This window comes from Rhinatrema bivittatum, chromosome 9 (genome assembly GCF_901001135.1).
Source record: "Rhinatrema bivittatum chromosome 9, aRhiBiv1.1, whole genome shotgun sequence".
In the NCBI taxonomy this organism is placed as follows: Eukaryota; Metazoa; Chordata; class Amphibia; order Gymnophiona; family Rhinatrematidae; genus Rhinatrema; species Rhinatrema bivittatum.
Window position 1 is genome coordinate 20,401,138 of NC_042623.1, and position 20,081 is coordinate 20,421,218.

Genomic DNA, 20,081 nt, shown 5'->3' on the forward strand with positions numbered 1-20,081 from the left:
TTGCTGCACCAACAATTAGCAAGAGAAAAGTATCATAATGACAATATCACTGACCCGTTCACAACGTGCTTCCAACAAGGCGTAAAACTCCACAAAATACGGGAATGAAAATTAGCAGGTAAGAACCAATTTTCCTTTCCCTGTACGTACCCAGATCAGTCCAGACTCCTGGGATGGACCAAAGCTTCCCTATTCTGGGTGAGATTGCAGGAGTCCCGCTCGAAGTACATCTTCCCCGAAGTTGCCAAAGTCTGAGGCCTGGACATCCAATCAGTAGACTGGCAGAGGTATGTAAAGACTTCCAAGTAGCCGCCCTGCAAATCTCTTGCGGTGACGCTAGCTGACATTCTGCCCGGGAAGCCACCTGGGACCGGGCAGAATGAGTCCTTAACTCCTCTGGGATAGGATGACCACGCCAGATGTATGCAGAACCAATAGCCTTCTTCAACCAACGCGCAATCGTGGCTTTTGATGCCTTCTGACCTTTTTCGCACCACTCCATATTACAAAAAGGTGAATCAACAATCTGAAACTGTTAGTGACATCTAGATATTGCAACAAAGCCCTTCTGACATCCAGACGTTTTAATTCTTTTGCATGAGGTGCACCAACCTCTAGATTTTGAAAAGCCAGAAGCACCACTGACTGACTTAAGTGGAACGCCGAAACCACCTTCGGCAAAAAAGACGAAACCGTCCACAAAGAGACTTCGGAATCCGAAATCAGCAATAAAGGTTCTCTACACAACAGGACTTGAACAAATCACCAGCAAGAAATCACCAGCAAGAAATCACCAGCAAGAAAACCACCTTCAAAGTTAGATCTTTAATGGTGGCTCAAATGGGGCGTCACACAACACTCTGAGGACCAATTTAAGGCTCCAAGAAGGACCCACCTTACAAAAGGGGAGTGCAAATGCTTCTCCCGTCAGAGGAAATGCACCATATCCGGATGCGCAGCCAGAGTAGATCCATGAACCTTGACCCGCAAGCAGGTCAAGGCTGACACCTGCACTCTCAGGGAACTAAAGGACAAACCCTTCGTTAGGCGCCTCTGTAAGAAAGCCAGAATCTGCACCACCAAAGCTCGCCGAGGATCAACCCCCTACTCCATGCACCAAGACTCGAAGACTCTCCAAATTCGGTCATACACCAAGGAAGTAGAGGACTTCCAAGCCCGCAATAGAGTAGAAATAACATCCTTCGGATATCCTTTCTTCCTTAATTGCCTCCTTTCAAAAGCCAAGCCTCTGGACAAAAGCGATCTGCTTAATCTGAAAATATAGGCCCCTGTCACATAAGATTTGGTAGATGGCCCAGCCTCAGGGGACCATCTACAGATAGACTGACCAGAATCACAAACCAAGGCCTTCATGGGCACTTCAGAGCCACGAGAATCACCCTTCCTGTGTGGACCTCTATTCTCTTTACAACCTTGCTCACCAGAGGCCATGAAGGAAACGCGTAGACCAGAACTTTGTGTGGCCAGGGAAGCACTAGGGCATCAACCCTTTCTGCTCCATGCTCTCTTCTGCGACTGAAGAAATGCGGTGCCTTGGCATTCCTCTGGGTTGCCATCAGATCCATAAGAGGCATGCCCCACCTGTGAGAAATGAGAGTCATTGCTTCCTCCAATAGCTCTCATTCTCCAGGATCCAATTGTTGCCGGCTGAGAAAATCTGCTTGCACATTGTCGGACCCCTCTATGTGTGACACCACTATCACGGTCAGATGCTACTCTGCCCAGGACATCAGTATCTCCACTTCCAGAACAACTGCCAGACTCTTGGTGCCTCCCTGTCAGTTGATGTAGGCCACTATCGTCGCATTGTCTGACAGGATCCTGACTGCCTGGTTGTGCAGAAGGGGAAGAAACCCCTCCAGAGCCAACTGCACTGCTCTCGTCTCTAGGCAATTGATGGACCAGGTTGCTTCCTCTGCTGACCATAGGCCCTGTACGACTGGAACTGACACACAGCCCCCCCCAACCAGAGAGATTTGCGTTGGTAGTCACCACCACCCACTGAGGCACCTCGAGGTCCAACCCGCAGAACAAATGGTCCCGGCCAAGCCACCATGAAAGACTGGACCTGGCGGACCCTGTAAGTGGTAGTGAAAGATGAAACTTCTCTGATATCAGATCCCACCAGGATAGCAACATTTTCTGTAGAGGTCTCATATGAGCAAATGCCCATGGGACCAGCTACAAGGTCAAGGCCATGGAACAGAGGACCTGCAAGTAATCCCAGACCCTGGGCACCTGGGCCTCCAACAGGTTCCCAACTGAGCGTGTAGCTTGACAATTCGCTCCTCCATGAGAAAGACCTTCCCCACTCAGGTATCGAAACTGTGCCCAAGAACTCCAAAACTAGTGAAGGAGAAAGTTGACTCTTGGACTAATTCACTATCCAGCCCAACAATTTCAGGCAATGCATCATTACTTCCATTGCTTGCCTGCAAAGGTCTTCTAACTTCGCCTGGATGAGCCAGTCGTCCAGATATGGGTGCACCAGCATTCCCTCCCTTCTGAGGGCTGCTGCCATGACCACCATTACCTTGGTGAAGGTCCTCGGGGCTGTTGCTACTAAGAATGGGAGAGCATAAAACTGAAAATGCCTCCACAGGATCATAAACCGGAGGTACCTCTGATGATCCAAGTGAATCTCTATGTGCAGATATGGCTCTGTTAGATCCAAGGAAGCTAAAAAAACCTCCCCGTTTTGTACTGCTTCTATGACGGACAGCAAGGTCTCCATCCGGAAACTGAAAACTGAGAGCCATGTTCATCTTTTTCAAATCCAGAATTGGACGAAAGGTCCCTTCCTTTTTTGGCACCACAAAAATGGAATAACTTCCCATCCCCTGCTCATCCTGAAGGATGGGGACAATGGCTCCCAGTATTCACGGTTGCCTTTTGGTTTGCTGAATGATTAGCTTCTTTTCCGTCGAGGCACAAGGAGATCTCATAAACTGATTTCTGGGTCAGACCAAGGGTCCATCAAGCTCAGCATCCTATGTCCAACAGTGGCCAATCCAAGTGTCAAGTACCCAAACATTAAATAGATCCAAGCTACATTTTGCTAAAATTAAGCCTGCTAATCACCCACATGACCCATTTCTAGCCAGTTCCTTGAATCAAGTACACAGTATTATCCCTCCAACAATCACAACCTCAATCATTCACTCTCAGAAGGAATTGTTCCATATGGGGCAAAACAAGCTGTGATAAAACAATCCTAAAAAATAAAACTGGTAGAATCGACAATTGGAACAACTATCATCCAATATTTATTTATTTAAAATCTTTTCTATACCGTCGTTAAGTTATTTACCATCACAACGGTTTACAAAAAAGGCACAAATAGTAAAAAAAAATAAATAAATAGTTCAAGTTATAGAAGTGCCAATAATGATCCGGTTACAAAGAATTCTAATATAATGACTAATTGATGAATTACGTATATTTTTCCTAATGGTACATGTTTCATGGTTGAGGTACAAGTAAATCTTACCTGCAATTTTAAATTTTAACTATGGGTATCAGTGAGATTGAAAAAAAGACATCAAGCATATAGAAGCTAAGTGCAGGGTGCAAATTTGCCGATGCCAGTTTTCCCTTACTTACTTTCATCTTTCTCTTTATAAAAAGCCTGTTTAAAAAGCCAGGTCTTCAAAACTTACTTTGAATAGTTTGAAATTTCTTGGTAATCTTATTTCAAGAGGCATTGTATTCCACAGGGTGGGACCGGCTAGGGTCCCTGACTTGGGTAAGTCGTGCTGTTTTAACAGATGGAATAGTTAAGAGTGCTTTATTTGCTGACCTCAGACTTCTTTGAGGTACGTGTACACGTAGTGCTGTGTTAAGCCATTCCGCTTTTTCATCATGAATCAGTTTATGTATTGTGCATAGTGCTTTAAATTGCACTCTTTGTTCTATGGGTAGCTAGTGTAATTCAGCTAGTGTCTCAATGATGTGATCTCTTTTCTTTTTACCTGTGAGTATTCGTGCTGCAGAGTTTTGTAATATTTGAAGTGGTCTTATGATTGCGTATAGTAATCCAAGTGACAGGGCGTTACAGTAGCCAGTGCTTGCAAATATTAGTGTTTGTAAAACTGTTCGAAAGTTTTTTCATGTCAGTAGCGGTTTTAACTTCCTTAGGACCATTAGTTTGGCGTGTCCTTCTTTTACTTTCAGTGATATGTGTTGTTTCAGATTGAGTTCTGGGTCGATTATTACGCCCAGGTTACGTATCTTCTCACGTAGTTCTACTGTTTGATTATTTTTGAGCATAATTGGTGATTGAATTAGATTTATATTTTTGCTTTCTAAGTGTAAGAATTTGTTTTTTTTCAATATTTATCACTAGCTCCATTTGGTTTAATAACTGTTTGATAATGTCCAGATAGATGTTGGCTAATTTTAATGTTTTTTCAATTGTGTCGTCAATGGGTAAAATTAGTTGTATGTCATCAGCCTATATATAGTGTATTATTCCAAGGCCTGCTATTAGGTAGCATAGTGGTAACAGCAGTGTTATCTCAACTTGTAAATCATCTGGAATACCAAGATAATCTTCCTAAACCAATTTGGATTTAGGAAACATCGCTCAACTGAGACTTTACTCCTCTCATTAATGGACCCTGTCCTACCAGGGTTTGATGCTGATGAATCCTATTTTCTGGTGCTAATCAATTTAACAGCCACCTTCGACACTGTGGACCATAACCTATTATGTCATCAGCTGAGAAATATTGGGATTGATGGCAATGTTCTCAGATGGTTTGCTTCCTTTCTAGCTAATAGGACATTCCAAGTTAAACTGGGCAATCACATATCAGATACCTTCCATAGGACACAGGTGTCCCTCAAGGTTCAGGGCTCTCGGCAACACTATTCAATATTTATATGCTCTCCCCTTTGTGCACACCTTCGTGCAAACCTTTGTGTATATGTAAAAATTTATATTTATGTTTCCTTTGTTAACTAAGCTATTTCATTGTATTCGACTAAGGAATTTTTTCCTGCTTTTTCTGTTTCACTGTAAACCGGCATGATTTGCATTTAATGCAAGAATGTCGGTATATAAAAGTTAAAAATAAATAAATAAATATGCTTCCACTGTTTAAATTACTGGCAGGTTTAGGAATTACATTCTTCCTATATGCTGATGACATACAATTTAACATCCCATTTTCCAAATCATTTGAAAATACTGCATCAACACTCTCAACCTATATGAAAGCAATACAGCAAGAACTATCTCAACTTAAACTAACATTAAACCAAAAAAAACCCTGAAATCATCTGGTTAAGTAGAAATGCTCATATATTGAAACATCCGCCTCTTGACCTGGGTAACTTTCAAATTACTCCCTCAGAACAAGTATGGGATCCAGGCACCCAGCTAGATGAAAACCTTCCTATGAAAAAGCACATCAATAAATTAATTAATGTAGGCTACGCTAAGCTGCGCATATTACATCGGCTGAAACCTTTACTAACTTTCAAGGACTTCCATGCTGTACTGAAAACCCTAATTTTCTCAAACCTTGACTCCTATTACTAGGCTTTCCCACATGTCTCTTAAATCCTTTACAATTCCAACAAAATGCCTCAACAAGACTTTTATTAGGAACAAGGAAATTTGATCACATCACACCCTCGCTAATTTCACTGCACTGGCTGCCAGTAAAATCCCAAATCCATTTTAAAGTATTAACGTTACTATTCAAAATCATTCACTCCAGCAACACCGGACTGACAGGTGTGACACCACAACCTTAAACACCTCAGCAAACACTAAGATCTCAAAATAAAGGACTATTGACTGTGTCAACAATATGGAGTACACATCTGATGCAAGTAAGAGATCTTGTGCTTTCCATAGTGGGCCCAAAACTTTGGAATTCTCTACCTGAGATGCTACGTTTCATACCAGATAGAAAGAGCTTTAAACGTGAGCTAAAAACATGGCTTTTCAAAAATGCACACAACCTAACTTGAACAACATCAGAATTCAGAGAACTTCAAGAACAAGAAGGACAAGATAATACTAACTAAAACATGAGGAATAAATAAACAAAAGAATGTAACTATCCTAAGATAACGTACTGACGATTATGTGAAAATTGTTATAATTCCTGTACTACTTACCCGATGTCTTAGATTTTTATTAATATTGCGTGTTAGAACACCTCAGTAGATTTATATTAATTCCTGTTAATGAATATAGGAAAATTGGTTTTTATCTGCTAATTTTCATTCCTGTAGTGCCACAGATCAGTCCAGACTCCTGAGTTTTGCCTCCCCTCCAGCAGATGGAGACAGAATGTTTCAGTGACACTGCCACATAACACAAGATGCCACCTGCAAATACCAACACAATAACTAACTACCACCCCCTGAAAGAGCAGTGGGAAGTGGACAACTGGAACAGATAACGGAGTCCACATTGAAACCCGTGTGGGACTAAGAAAACCTGTGCCATTCTTCTGCATAATCATATCAACAGATCAAACAGACTCTCCAAGCTTCTCCGTTCCTCCAGTGGGCAGGACTCTGGACTGATCTATGGCACTAGAGGAATGAAAATTAGCAGGTAAGAATCAATCATTTTCCTTTCCCTGTAAATGCCCAGATCAGTCCAGACTCCTGGGATGTACCAAAGCTTCCCTAAACAGGTGGGACCTCGAGAGTCCTGCTCGAAGCACACTCTCACCAAAGGCCATGGCCTTTGGGGCCTGGACATCCAAACAGTAAAGCCTGGTGAAAGTGTGCAGAGATTTCCAAGTAGCCGCCCTACACATTTCTTGCGGCGAACTTGCTGACACCTGAGAATAGGTAGAATGAGCCTTTAACTCCTCCGGGACAGGGCGACCCTGACAGATGTATGTGGAACTAATAGCCTCTTTCAACCACTGAGCAATTGTGGCTTTTGATGCCTTATGACCCTTTTTTGTACCACTCCATAGCACAAAAAGATGATCTGATTAATGGAAGCTGTTAGTAACCTTGAGGTACTGCAACAACACACGCTTCACATCCAAACATCGCAACTCTTTGGCCTGAGGTGTAGAAGGATCCAAACTGGGGAAGGATAGTAGCTCCACCAACTGGTTAAGTGTAATGACGACACCACCTTTGGCAAAAAGGAAGGAACTGTCCTTAAGGAGACCCCAGTATCTGAAAACCTCAAAAAAAGCTCTCTGCATGACAAGGCCTGAAGCTTCGAAATCAGACAAGCCGAACAAATCGCCACCAAAAAATCCACCTTTAAAGTGAGATCTGTCATAGTAGCCCGTTTCAATGGTTCAAATGGCGCCACACACAAGCTTTTAAGGTTTCCTAACCAAAGGACGCAAATGCTTCGCTCCCAGGAGAAAATGCATCTCGTCTGGATGAGCCGCTAGAGACACTCCTCGAACCTTCCCTCGAAGACAGCCCAAAGCCGCCACCTGAACCTTGAGGGAAATAAAGGATAAACCCTTGAACAGACCATTTTGCAGAAAGGCCAGAATATGTGCCACGGAGGCCCGCATAGGATCAACAACTTGCTCTGTACACCATACACCCACATAGGCCAAGGAGGTGGAAGTCTTTCTAAACTGCAAGAGTAGCGATGACTCCTTCAGAATAACCCTTATTCCTTAATCACTCCTTCTAAAAAGCCAAGTCGCTAGACAGAAGCAATCCACCTGATCTGAAAATATGGGGCCTTGACATAGAAGATTCGGCAGATGAGATAGCTGCAATGGACCGTCCACTGCAAGGTTGATCAAGTCTTCAAACCAAGGACACCTCGGCCACTCCAGTGCTACAAGAATCATGTCGCCTGGATGGACCTACACGACGCAAGACTTTGCCCACTAGAGGCCATGGGGGAAACACATGCAGAACGACATCCTTCGGCCAAGGCAGAACTAAGGCATCTATCCCTTCTGCTTCTCGTCCCCTTCTTTGACTGAAGTACCGCGGGGCCTTGGCATTGTGGAAAGTTGTCATCAGATCCATGTGTGGCCTGCCCCATCTGCAACTGATGAGGCGTACTGCTTCCTCTGATAGCTCCCACTCTCCAGGGTCCAGTTGTTGTTGGCTCAGATAATCCACTTGCATGTTGTCCATGCCTGCTAGGTGGGAGGCCACTAACAGCGCTAGATGATGTTCTGCCCAGCCGATTAGTTCCCGGACTTCCTGAGCCACCGCTCGACTTTTGGTGCCACCCTGGCGGTTGATGTAAGCCACCATCATCGTATTGTCCGACAAGACTCTCACCAGCTTCCCCCTCAACAGGGGCAGCAACGCCTGTAGTGCCAAACATACTGCTCTTGTCTCTAAGTGACTGATGGACCATGAGGTCTTCTCCATTGAACATTGCTCCTGTATGAACTGGTCCTGGTACACCACTCACCAACCAGAGAGACTGGTATCAGTGGTAACGATCGTCCAGATTGGGACTTCCAGATGCACACCTTGTCTGGAACTAGCCACCACAAAAGACTGGACCTGGCAAACTATGAGGAAAGGCTAAAGAAGTTAGGGCTGTTCAGTTTGATAGAAATCTACAAAATCATGAAAGGACTTGAACAAGTTAATTGGTTATTTACTCTCTCAGATAATAGAAGGACCAGGTGGCACTCCATGAAGTTAGCATATAGCTCATTTAAAATAAATTGAAGAAAATCCTTTTCACTCAGCGCATAGTTAAGCTCTGGAATTCATTGTCAGAGGATGTGGTTCAGCAGTTAGTGTAATTGGGATTAAAAAAGGTTTGGATAAGTTCCTAAAGGAAAAATCTATAAACCGCTACAATGGTAATTAATAAGCAATAATAGCTTGTGTTTGGGTACTTGCCAGGTTATTGTGACTTGGATTGGCCACTGTTGGAAATAGGATACTGGGCTTGATGGATCCTTGGTCTGACGCAGTATGGCATATCTTATGTTCTTATGTAAGAGGAAGCAGCAGGTGAAACTGCTCCGACAACGGGTCCCAGACGGATAGTAAAGCTGATTGTAGAGGCCATCCATAACCAGGATCCACCTCCTCCTCATCAGATTCGTCCTGCGGGATTTTTATACCCAGTTCCTCCAGAACATAGGATGTCAAAGGACTCAACTCCTCCTTATGGAAGAGCCGCACCACTTTAGGATCATCCCCTTCCATGGTCGGGGCTTTGCCACAGTTATCATCCAGATCGTACTTCACCAAATATGGATCTACATCGTTCGGATTCTGCACTGGTGGATGGTCACCGTCTGAAACCTCAGAAGACTATCCGCAGAGACTGGTGGTACCGGGACCCCAGGAATCCACCTAACGTTTTTGGCTGCTGTCGCCTGAGCTGACCTACCCCTTTTTGAAGGACCAGGGTGCGCTGGTGCTCCCTGCGCAGTCGTAAGCCATCCCGCGGCCTTCCTGGCTGAATAAGCTCTATGTAAGAGCAAAACAAAGTTGGCAGAAATATCAGAGGAACCATCCGACTCTCTCAGCTGGTCTTCTTCACTGTCTGAATGAAATTCCTCAGCGTTATGATCTCCACTGGAGGCCCTTAGCACTGGGGACAAAAGAGGAGGAAAATCCCCCTCCTCCTCTGCAGCCTGCAAAGTAGCCGTGACGGGGGACAAAATGGCTGCCGTTCCTGCATTTAGCAAGAATGGGTCGTCCACCAGCAGTTGCGCATGAGAGCGCCTTGCAGGCTCGCGGCGGCCACCTGACAAAGTTGCTACTGTCTGCAAAGTGCCCTCTCCCAGAGATGCACTTAGAACATTTATCATCCCAGGAAAGACGTGCGGTGCGTCTCCACAGTCAGAGCAACTTGACCCGCATGGCATCACAGTGGTGCGCCGGGTGCGACGATCGCCATCAGGAAGGAACCGCCTGCAAGCTGTGATAATGAAGGGCTGGTGAAACAACGCACCGACTACAGCGGCTCATTGTCTGAGCAACTGAAACAACTTTTTATTTTTTATTTTTAAACCAGGCTCAGCAGCACAATAAATAAATTAAAAAAAAGACCACTTCCCTTCACAGAACAATGGCCTCAGGCTCCGTCTGTCCTCCAGGGCTAGGGAACTGGACCACCAGCTGTCTGCCCTCACTGGCGAAGAAGGACTGAGCAAAAAAAGGGCTCCCAAACCCCTTCTCGTCCACCTCAAAACGGGGGGTGGGGGGGTGGGGGGCCTCCAGGACCCTAGCAACCCCCTGGGAGGCAATCCCCAAGAATCCTATAATACTTTTTATTTTTATCAGGCAGGCGTAACTTGCACAATCCCCCAGCACTGCAGCCCTGCAGAGGCCTCTGGCCACGCCCCCACCCCCGAACTGCCCATTTTTTCAAGCCCCCGGAATTACATGCGTCCCGGGGCTTTAAGTGCGCTGCCGGGCTTTTGCAAATAGGCTTTACGCACGTAGAGAGCTTTTAAAATCTGCCCCTATGAATGCTACTTTTGTAAACCGTTGTGATCTTATATGGAATGCTGGTATATAAAATGTATAAAGAAATATTCCTTATTGACTGATATCAGTTTATGGACTTCTCTTCTAGGAACTTTTCCAAACCTTTTTTAAACCCAGCTACACTAACTGCCTTAACCATATCCTCTGGCAATGAATTCCAGAGCTTAATTGTGCGCTGAGTGAAAAAGAATTTTCTCCTGCAAGAAAGCAGGAAACTGGATTTCCTGCTCAGAAAAGAAAGCTCTTGAAACTGCTTGTTCCTTGTTTTGGTGAGCATCTGTGACGTCACTCAGTTATGTGACTGTGAGCTACTTGCCTTCCGAGGAAATGGAAACCTCTATATTAGCTGCATTCCTTTCCTGTACATGCCCTTGCCATAAATGTAAAAGCAGAGTTAGCATCAGATCTAGTTGTCCAGTAAATTCTCACGTACCTAAGTCCATATCTGCCGCTTTCGGTCTGTGGGAGCAGGGCACATTTTTGAAGATGGCGTCCAGAATCTTCTCCTTGATCTGCGTGATGCTGTCACAGTTCAGGATCTTCACAGGGATCTCGGGGCTGTTCACATTATCAGGGTTCATGCAGTTTAAAACCTGAGGAGGAACACAAAGGTTGGCAAAGGGTCACTCTCCACAAGGCACAAAAGCACTGCTGGCTAAAACAACTTGTGGCGGGTGAAGGGCCCTGTGGTCAGAAGGTCCAGGGAAATCTCACATTCATCACCTACTCCTTAATAGTGCACCTCACTGCCACACAATAGCAAAGTTCAAAGGTCAACAAGCGACTTTCATGGTTTCAAAAACAGAAGAAAAAATACAGAGCCCAATATTCGGTGCCATTTCTCTAACTATGTTCGGACTTAGGCAGACACAGGCACCATTTGACTATCCGGCTGTGCTCAGCGGCCAGCATTTATCCGACTAACTTTTTATTGGGCTATGAAGTTAGCTGGATAAGTTGGGGGCAGGGTGGGAGCATTCTGGGGTGGACTCAGCTATCCAGCTAACTCTGATATTCAGCATTATCCGACTAAGTTAACCATATAACTTCAGGATGGCATGAAAGCAGTTCCTAAACTTAGCTGAATATTCTTATCTGGCTAACTTGAAATAGCTGTGGATATTCAGCAGAATGACTGCGCCACTGAATATCCGGTCAGATCTGAATATCACCCCATAATGACTTAATACCAATATCATACAGGTAGTCACTATTACCCTCAGTGCTTATCATGAAAGAATAATTCCCATGAAACCCAGTGGTAATCATTTCCATCACAGTCATCCACTTCAATGGCACATCAAGAAAATCATTTTCACAAGAGCCTGACCCGTAATGTTGTATCATGGAGATAATTTTAATCACAACTGTAATTCTGCACCATATAAATTGATTTCTCCAAAGACTCTAATGCTATCTTAAGGTGCCAGTTTTTACCATAGCCACTGCCATTCATGGTAATGCTGTACCCCTGGTGAGATCATTTTCACTCTAGCCGGTCACTGAAATTCTGTACCCTGGTGAGATCATTTTCACTATAGCCGGTCACTGAAATTCTGTACCCTGGTGAGATCATTTTCACTATAGCCGGCCACTGAAATTCTGCACCCTGGTGAGATCATTTTCACTCTAGCCGGTCACTGAAATTCTGCACCCTGGTGAGATCATTTTCACTCTAGCCGGTCACTGAAATTCTGAACCCTGGTGAGATCATTTTCACTATAGCCGGTCACTGAAATTCTGTACCCTGGTGAGATCATTTTCACTATAGCCGGTCACTGAAATTCTTTACCCTGGTGAGATCATTTTCACTATAGCCGGTCACTGAAATTCTGTACCCTGGTGAGATAATTTTCACTATAGCCGGTCACTGAAATTCTGAACCCTGGTGAGATCATTTTCACTCTAGCCGGTCACTGAAATTCTTTACCCTGGTGAGATCATTTTCACTATAGCCGGTCACTGAAATTCTGTACCCTGGTGAGATCATTTTCACTATAGCCGGTCACTGAAATTCTGTACCCTGGTGAGATCATTTTCACTATAGCCGGTCACTGAAATTCTTTACCCTGGTGAGATCGTTTTCACTATAGCCGGTCACTGAAATTCTTTACCCTGGTGAGATCATTTTCACTATAGCCGGTCACTGAAATTCTGCACCCTGGTGAGATCATTTTCACTATAGCCGGTCACTGAAATTCTGCACCCTGGTGAGATCATTTTCACTATAGCCGGTCACTGAAATTCTGTACCCTGGTGAGATCATTTTCACTATAGCCGGTCACTGAAATTCTGTACCCTGGTGAGATCATTTTCACTATAGCCGGTCACTGAAATTCTTTACCCTGGTGAGATCGTTTTCACTATAGCCGGTCACTGAAATTCTTTACCCTGGTGAGATCATTTTCACTATAGCCGGTCACTGAAATTCTGTACCCTGGTGAGATCATTTTCACTATAGGGAGTTTCAGCCTCTTGGATAATAATTGCCTCCCCAGACTGTCAATATATTGCTATCTCAGGGAGAACATTTTCACCACATTACGCTGCTGTGTCTAACATATCCTGGCATTCTACTTAGGTCTATTAGGCAAAGAATACACATAACAAGAGTGAATTATGGGAGCCAAATCCATGTTTCCAACAAGCCCAGTGACTAGTGTTAGAACCTAAAGGACACTAGAAAACCAGCAAACAAGTGCATGTTTCAAATTAATAAGTCTTGTGTAATATCTCCCCTGTTGCTCCTCTCCTCCAGGGTGTACAAATTTAGGTCCTAAAGTCTCATCTCACAAGTCTTTCGGCACAGACCCCACACCATTTTGGCTGCCTCTCCCTGGACCGCTTCTATCCCGTCTCTATCCTTTTTGAGATAGGGTCACCGGGGCTGTAACACAGTACTCCAGGTAAAGCCTCGCCAATGACCTCCTTTTTCTTACTGGTTATTGCCCTCTCTATGCAGCTCAGCATCTCCCTGGCCCTTAGCCACTGCCTTCCCACATTTCCTCGCTGCCTTCAGATCATCGGACACTATCACCCCAAGGTTTCTCTCCTGGTCTGTGCACATCGGTGTTTCACGTACAGCTCCTTTGGATTATTGCACGGCAAACGCATGACTCTACGCCTCCAACCCCTCCGCAATACCTCTCACAAAGATATTGAATAAAAGAGGGCCGCAGATCCTCGGGGCACTCATCATCCTTCTCTGTCCTCAGGAGTAGGTTTCCATGCACCGCCACTCGCTGAGGGCTGTCAGTCAGCCGATTAATCCACCACCTTGGGACCCACTCCCGGGCTTCCAATTTTATTCGGGAGCCTCCTAGGCGGGACCGTATCAAAAGCTTTGCTGAAATCCCAAATACCGTAAATGAGCACTCGATGTTATTTGCTGGGTTTCCAGCTAAGCTTCTGATGCTCTACAGTGTCCGGGTCTCTTTTATGCGGCGCACGTGCGATCTACGGCTCTTGGAAGCAGAGCGGCTGGGTTCACAAGCAAAACTGAACATTCTGCAGCTTGGGAGGGCCACGTGGCATCGCTAAGTACTCTCCTGGAAAGGCTCAGGAATGTTTTCCCTGACACCTATGATGCAGTGTTAGCAATCACTTCCCACTAATTATGGGCTTAATTTTCAAAGCGTTACGTGGTGGCTGCATGCGTAAAATCAACACATACACATGGAAGTAGCATGTCATGGAGTTTGCACACACCTAAATGCTATTTTGGAAACATTACAAGTAGGTGCTTACGTGTGGGTTTTGTGCGGAAATGTTAATAGGGGAAAAGGGACGATTTATGGGCGTTCCGGGGTAGGGTATAGAAGTCATGCACAAGATGATATTCTGAAGGTGCTATATACGCATAAATTACCATACTCGACTTTACACTTTTACACCTGCTAATTAAGTCACAGAAGTGAAATTGCATTTGTCTTTTGTCTGCTGGTTTTGGGTGGGAGGTCGGGGGTTAAGCAGTGGGAGGTCAGGTGACTGCGAGTGTTGACAAAAAGTAAGTGGCTTTCGGAAGTGGCGTAGGAGCAGCGTTCTTTATAACATGCACGCCTCCACTTATAACTCAGGTTTATTACGCCTGTAACCCCCTTGTCCCAGAGCCACATTCACCGTCCCGGACCACTGGTTCTTCTTACAACTGCTCTGCCGTGGTCAGCACCTGGGAAGCCGTGGTCCGGGGTGGATACCCTGCGCAGTCTTGTGCTGCTTCATTTCATGGCACTCGCTTGTAGGTCTCAGCGGTTTTCAGCAGCCTGGTTCTCAGGCGGAAGAAACAAGCAAAGTCTTGGAGTGAGGTTCAACGAAAATTTTTTTTATTTACTGTAAATTAAAAAGCAGAATCCAGGCAAGGCAGAGCCCTGGAGGTCTGAGAAGGCTTTATAGCAGGGTTTCTGTGTTTGAATAATCCCCACCGGTGCAAGGCCTAACCGGGATCCACCAGAGAAAAAAACCCCCAAAACTCGACTTCTCTCCAAAACAGAATCTTACTCCAACCAAAGAAAACCTCCACCCGCAGTGCTAGTGTTCAGACAGGGGTTTCCAGAAAGCCTGAGCTGGGACCAATCCTAGCGCCCTGGGCAGGAAAAAGAAAATCTTAGGGGGTGGCCTTACAAGACGGTAAAAATCCCCCTATTAGCTACCAGAGGAAATTCAGAGGGGTAACACGAAGCCCCCGCTACACGCGCACACGTTCCAATGATCAGATGTGTAAGACAAGCGCGCGCCCTTTCATTAAACCGGAAGGGAAAGCGTGCGCTTTCTTGCATAAGAAATATCCGCGTGCGCTGAAACCCACGCACATATCCCTGAGGCAGGAATACACCACGTTTCATAAAGCGAGCACTCTTGCCACACAGTTCCTAAAATGCTACCCTGAATCTCCACCTCACATGGGCAGGCGGCACGCCGGGGACAGTTTGGAAAGCCGGGCGCTAACTCTGCCTTCCACCCCAGCTCGCGCAGCACCACGATGGCTCACAGGGCTGTGAAGCTCTCGAGCTGTCGCCATTGTTTTTTTACTCCACATGTACCTGAGACTGTATAATGCAAGCTGCCGTAGGTGGCCTGTTTTTTTTTCTGGTAAGACAGCATATAAATATGAGCTAAGAGATAATGAACAAGAGAAAGAAAGAAAAGCCAGTCGGAAGCTCTGCAGGGCCTTTGTGCACTCGGCGCCTCGCAGCAGAATCTCGCCCGACTCAGAACTGCTTCCTCAGCGAACGTGCAATACTAGGACTATTCCTGAGGTCGTCCGCAGTCGCCGAACCCCATTTTATTGTGTTCAGAACTGGGGCGTTTACAGAAGTGAAGTTACATGTTCGCCAAAAATAAGGAGCGTTGGAGGCTTTTTGCAGCCAACGTTTTTTTTTTGCTGTCAATTAAAAAAAACCCAGCAGTCCCGTACCTCCCTTGTCACATTCTCAGTGCAGCAGAGGCGGGCGAGTCAAAATGACACAACCTCATGCCGCAACCACCACCCAAGCAAGGGTGAGCTCCGCGATGTGCCGTTGTGGTTGCCACAGAGCAGCAACTGATGATGGGCGTGGCGGAGCAGCCTGGAGGTTAAGTGAACCAGGGAAGCCAGGGTTCAAAGGCCGTGGCCATTCCTACTGACCTTGGGCAATTCCCTTTCCCTTCCATTTCTTCAGGTGCAAGCTTAAAAGGTGAGTTTTCAAAGGGGTTCCACACATAACAATACCACATACAGTACATGCATATATAGATATAGATATAGATATATACTATTTTATACCTGTTGAAAGCATGTGCATACTTTTTTATTTCATGTGAACATTTTAATGGAAGGGAAAAGAATGGGCAGTGCAGGGTAGATCCAGGATGGGGTAATTGCTATTTTATAAGAGTTATATGCATAGATGTATTACCAAACTTATTCTAACACTTTTAGACCTTTTAATTGATGCACGCAAATGACAGTGGACCAGCCTGTCGTCTGCAGTTTTTGCATGGGAGGACTGGGTAAATTAGTGGAGGTTCAGGGTGACGTGCCAGAGGATTTAGATGAACTAGAGATGGACTGAGTGAACTGGTGATTCCGAGTTCGTCTGAAAGTATTTTTAAAACATTATACACGCATACTTTCTAAAATACTTGCCTCTGTGATTAATTCTGGGTGTTTATTCACTCAGTATCACGATTACTTCGGGCATGACATATGTGTTAATATGTCTGTAAAATGGATAGAGAAGGCCTTGGAAATATTTATGTGTACTGAAACCTATGTGGGTACTTTCCAAGCAGAAATATGAGTATTTTATGTTGTGTGCAGCTCCTGCCACGCAGTTTATGAAATATTAGCATTAATCTCCATGCATTCGATTATGTGCACAAATGCACTGTGGATGGGGTTGAAAGTTGAGCTCTTTTGACTGTAAGCCCTTTGGGGACCAGGGAAATACGTGCTGTACGCCCTCAAGGTTCATCTTTCTATCTGTCACATATCCGTCATCGCACCTCAGTGTTTATCACTAGAAATGTACGAATGCAATGGTTGTAATATTGGAGGGTGAGGAAGAGGGAGTAGCACTGGAGCATAGAGGAGAGTACAAGAGATCCTTTAGTCACCACGTACTGGTGGTCATGGTTCCTAGTTTTCCTTCTGCCCTGCTATACTGTGACACTACTTGATCCCTGGATTTCACCCTCTAATCCCTACCCCTAGGAATTTTCTGTGCTAAGCGGGTGAGTTTGTGACCGGGAGGACGATTTGTATGTTTTCAAAGGAATGTCACATGGGTCAGCTCTGTCCTGCTCTTCCTAGTTATCATCTCCCTTCTTACAAGTGGCAGCAACCAACCCCCCAGCCGGGAGGAAGCACAAGGAAGCCAGCACAGAGCATCCGTCCGCCCAGGCATTAACTGAACTGCCATCAGATTAATGAGCGGACACCATCATCTTCTTTGCCACAGAAAGCATAATACGCAGTCTGGATGGGAAACCACAGAGGGATGGGAAGGAGGAGAAGGGGGAATTACCCGATGGGTGAACCTGTTTTGTGCATAGGAGAACTGCAAAGAATCAGATTTGGGGAAGGAATCTGCCTAGCGCTGCAACTCTTGACTGGCCAGGTAAGGAACGAGCAGCCCGTGCAACGGAGGCAGAAAGTAATGCAAAGGCCCAAAGATGTCCACGGCGATCCCCAGGGAAGCCTGGACGGACACCCAAGCTGCAGAATTTACCTGCCATTGGTTCTGATCACCTCCTGAACAGCGTGAAATTCTCGGCTTTCCTCGGGTCTGTTTCTTTCTCCCCTTCCTTTCGGCTTCCTCCAGTTCACTCCCGCCCCTTCTTCTTTTTTTTTTTTATTTTATTTATCCTCCACCTTTATTTCACATATTTATCTGACTGTTGCTATCTGGGAATCAGAGTCAGCAGGAAACCAACGCAATCCTTCCACCGCACCTCCGTGGAGCTGGTAAAGCAAGGCGATGACCCACTGCCTGCATCCAAACTCGGCACAAATGCAAGAAATATTCTTCAAGCTGTGCGACAGCGGGAGCTGGGAAGAGACATTAAAATGAGGCGGAACCTGTAACCTGGGGTCTGCGAATGCATTCACGTTAAGGTCTTATGGCTGTTGAAGCAGCCCTCGGGTATTGCCCTGCTTTCCTGGAAACCCAGGAACGCGGCAGCAGAAAAAGACCCATGTGCCTATCAAGTTTGCCCTTCCCTACCAACTACTCAGCTGAACAATCCCCTCGCTCCCTCGGAGACCCCCGTGCTCATCCCATGCTCTCTGGTGTTTACTGCAGCAGTTTCTCAAGAGCTGGCAGTGTGCACTCTTGCTGGAATTCAAACCATCTTGTTTATTACACAGACCCAAACACAAAACACTGCAGCTCCTTGGACAGCAGAGGGGGATAATTAATCAATGATGGCACTTTTGTTTTACAGCTGTTAACCCTCTGAACTGCTGATAAACTTGATAGATGATGCTTAACTCTGGTATTTAACCTCTCTTGCCACCCAAATCTCACTGTTAAGGTTCGTTGCCTAACAATGCAATGCAGGACTGACAATTCTCACGTCGGGACATCTGCATGTAGATCTCAGAATTAGGAGGGTTCCAGTCAGGGTTGTTTTCATAACATCCCTGGAGCTTACACTCGCTCTACAAGGAGCTGAGTCCTCTGGGCCTGCATGAGAGACATCCACGGCCTTGCACTCCAGCAGAACTCTCCAGAGAGAGATGACACCATTTTCTGGAGCGTGCTCGGACTGCCACCTGACTGAACCATTACTGAATTCAGCACAGGGTGACGGGAGCATACCAGTGTGGTCAGCACCTATTGGGGGGAAAGGGGGTTACAGTTCCAGCACTATAAACCTACAGGTGAATTTTCAAACGTTGCACAAATAAAGATCAGCACTGGCGTGCGTAAAATGGCACATATCCGAATACATGCTATTTTCAAAACTGAAACTTGCAATGGGGGACCACGGGTAACTTTGTGCACGGAAGAAAGGGGCGCGGCCAACGTTTATGCACAGAAGTTGCTGTTTTACAACCTGCCAAAGGAACGCTCCTAAGTCTGTTCAATACCTGGTGGAAGTGATTGTAAACATCGTTAAAGGAATCTATGGCTGGGTAGAGGGTCTGAGTGCAATGGGAGGGGGCTTCAGGATGAAGAACCAGGAGGGTCTGCATGAGCAGCAGATGAACTGGGCAAACTGGCAGACTAAATGGTAACACTGGTTATTTCATTGCGGCGCGCGTGGCATAAAATCCCATGATTTGCGCAAATCGAGGCTGACTTACAAGGGGTAAAATACAAAATACGCGGGTGCATGAGTTGCTAACATTTATGCAGCTAATTTCCAACTTATTTGGCTAAGTAGCGCCTTTCCCGCTACTGAGATGGACAAACTTGAACTTATTGGTATAGGTAGCAGAACTTATCTGCTATATTCAGATTTATCCGGCTAAGCAGCAGAGGCCCACATAGCCGGAGAGGTCTGAAAAGCACCACTTGTCCGTCTAAGCAGCGCTTTCCGGACTTATCCAGCTATGTGCTGCTTCTTAGCCAGATAAAACAGCACTTATCCGGATAAGCCTGAACTTGCGCAGCTCGCGGTTTTAATACGCATGAACATTTGTGCACGCATATGTACTCTCCTATTTCGTAACCTTTCCGTGCCGAATATAACATACGGTAGCAATTTTGCATGTGCCCATGTAGATGCATAAATGGGCGAACGCGAGCAGTTTTTGGAAGTTGGGCTCTTAAAGGCCAATATTCAAAAAATATAGACGGGATCATTTACCTAAGCCAAACTTAGGGCTGGATTCATCATTCTTCGCAGAATGATGAATCCAATGAAAAAGGGGGCGGGCCGGCGAAAGGCCGCAGCTGTTCGCACCCCGGCCACGGTGCGGCCGGCTGCAGCCTTTCGCACAAATAGCGCCACCGTAAAAGGTGTTGCTATTCGCCGTGCTACTGCCGGCGATAATGTCCCTCACGTTATCGCCGGCAGCAGTGCCACAGCCGACTCCTCCCCCTCCCGACTCCTCCTCTCCCCGACTCCTCCCCTCCAGCTAATTAACATCCTATTGCACGCGAAAAGCTCCTTTTCGCGTGCAATCGTGGTTTATCGCG

The 20,081-nt window shown here is 45.8% G+C and overlaps 1 protein-coding gene across 1 annotated transcript in view; it reads right to left on the reverse strand.

The window, feature by feature from the left end:
* PLXNA4 (plexin A4) overlaps positions 1-20,081 on the reverse strand; it is a 970,847-nt gene that overhangs the window by 90,635 nt on the left and 860,131 nt on the right. Inside the window, exon 25 of the mRNA XM_029615156.1 lies at positions 10,889-11,048. Coding sequence (XP_029471016.1) covers positions 10,889-11,048 — 160 coding nt within the window. The remainder of the gene's footprint in view (positions 1-10,888; positions 11,049-20,081) is intronic.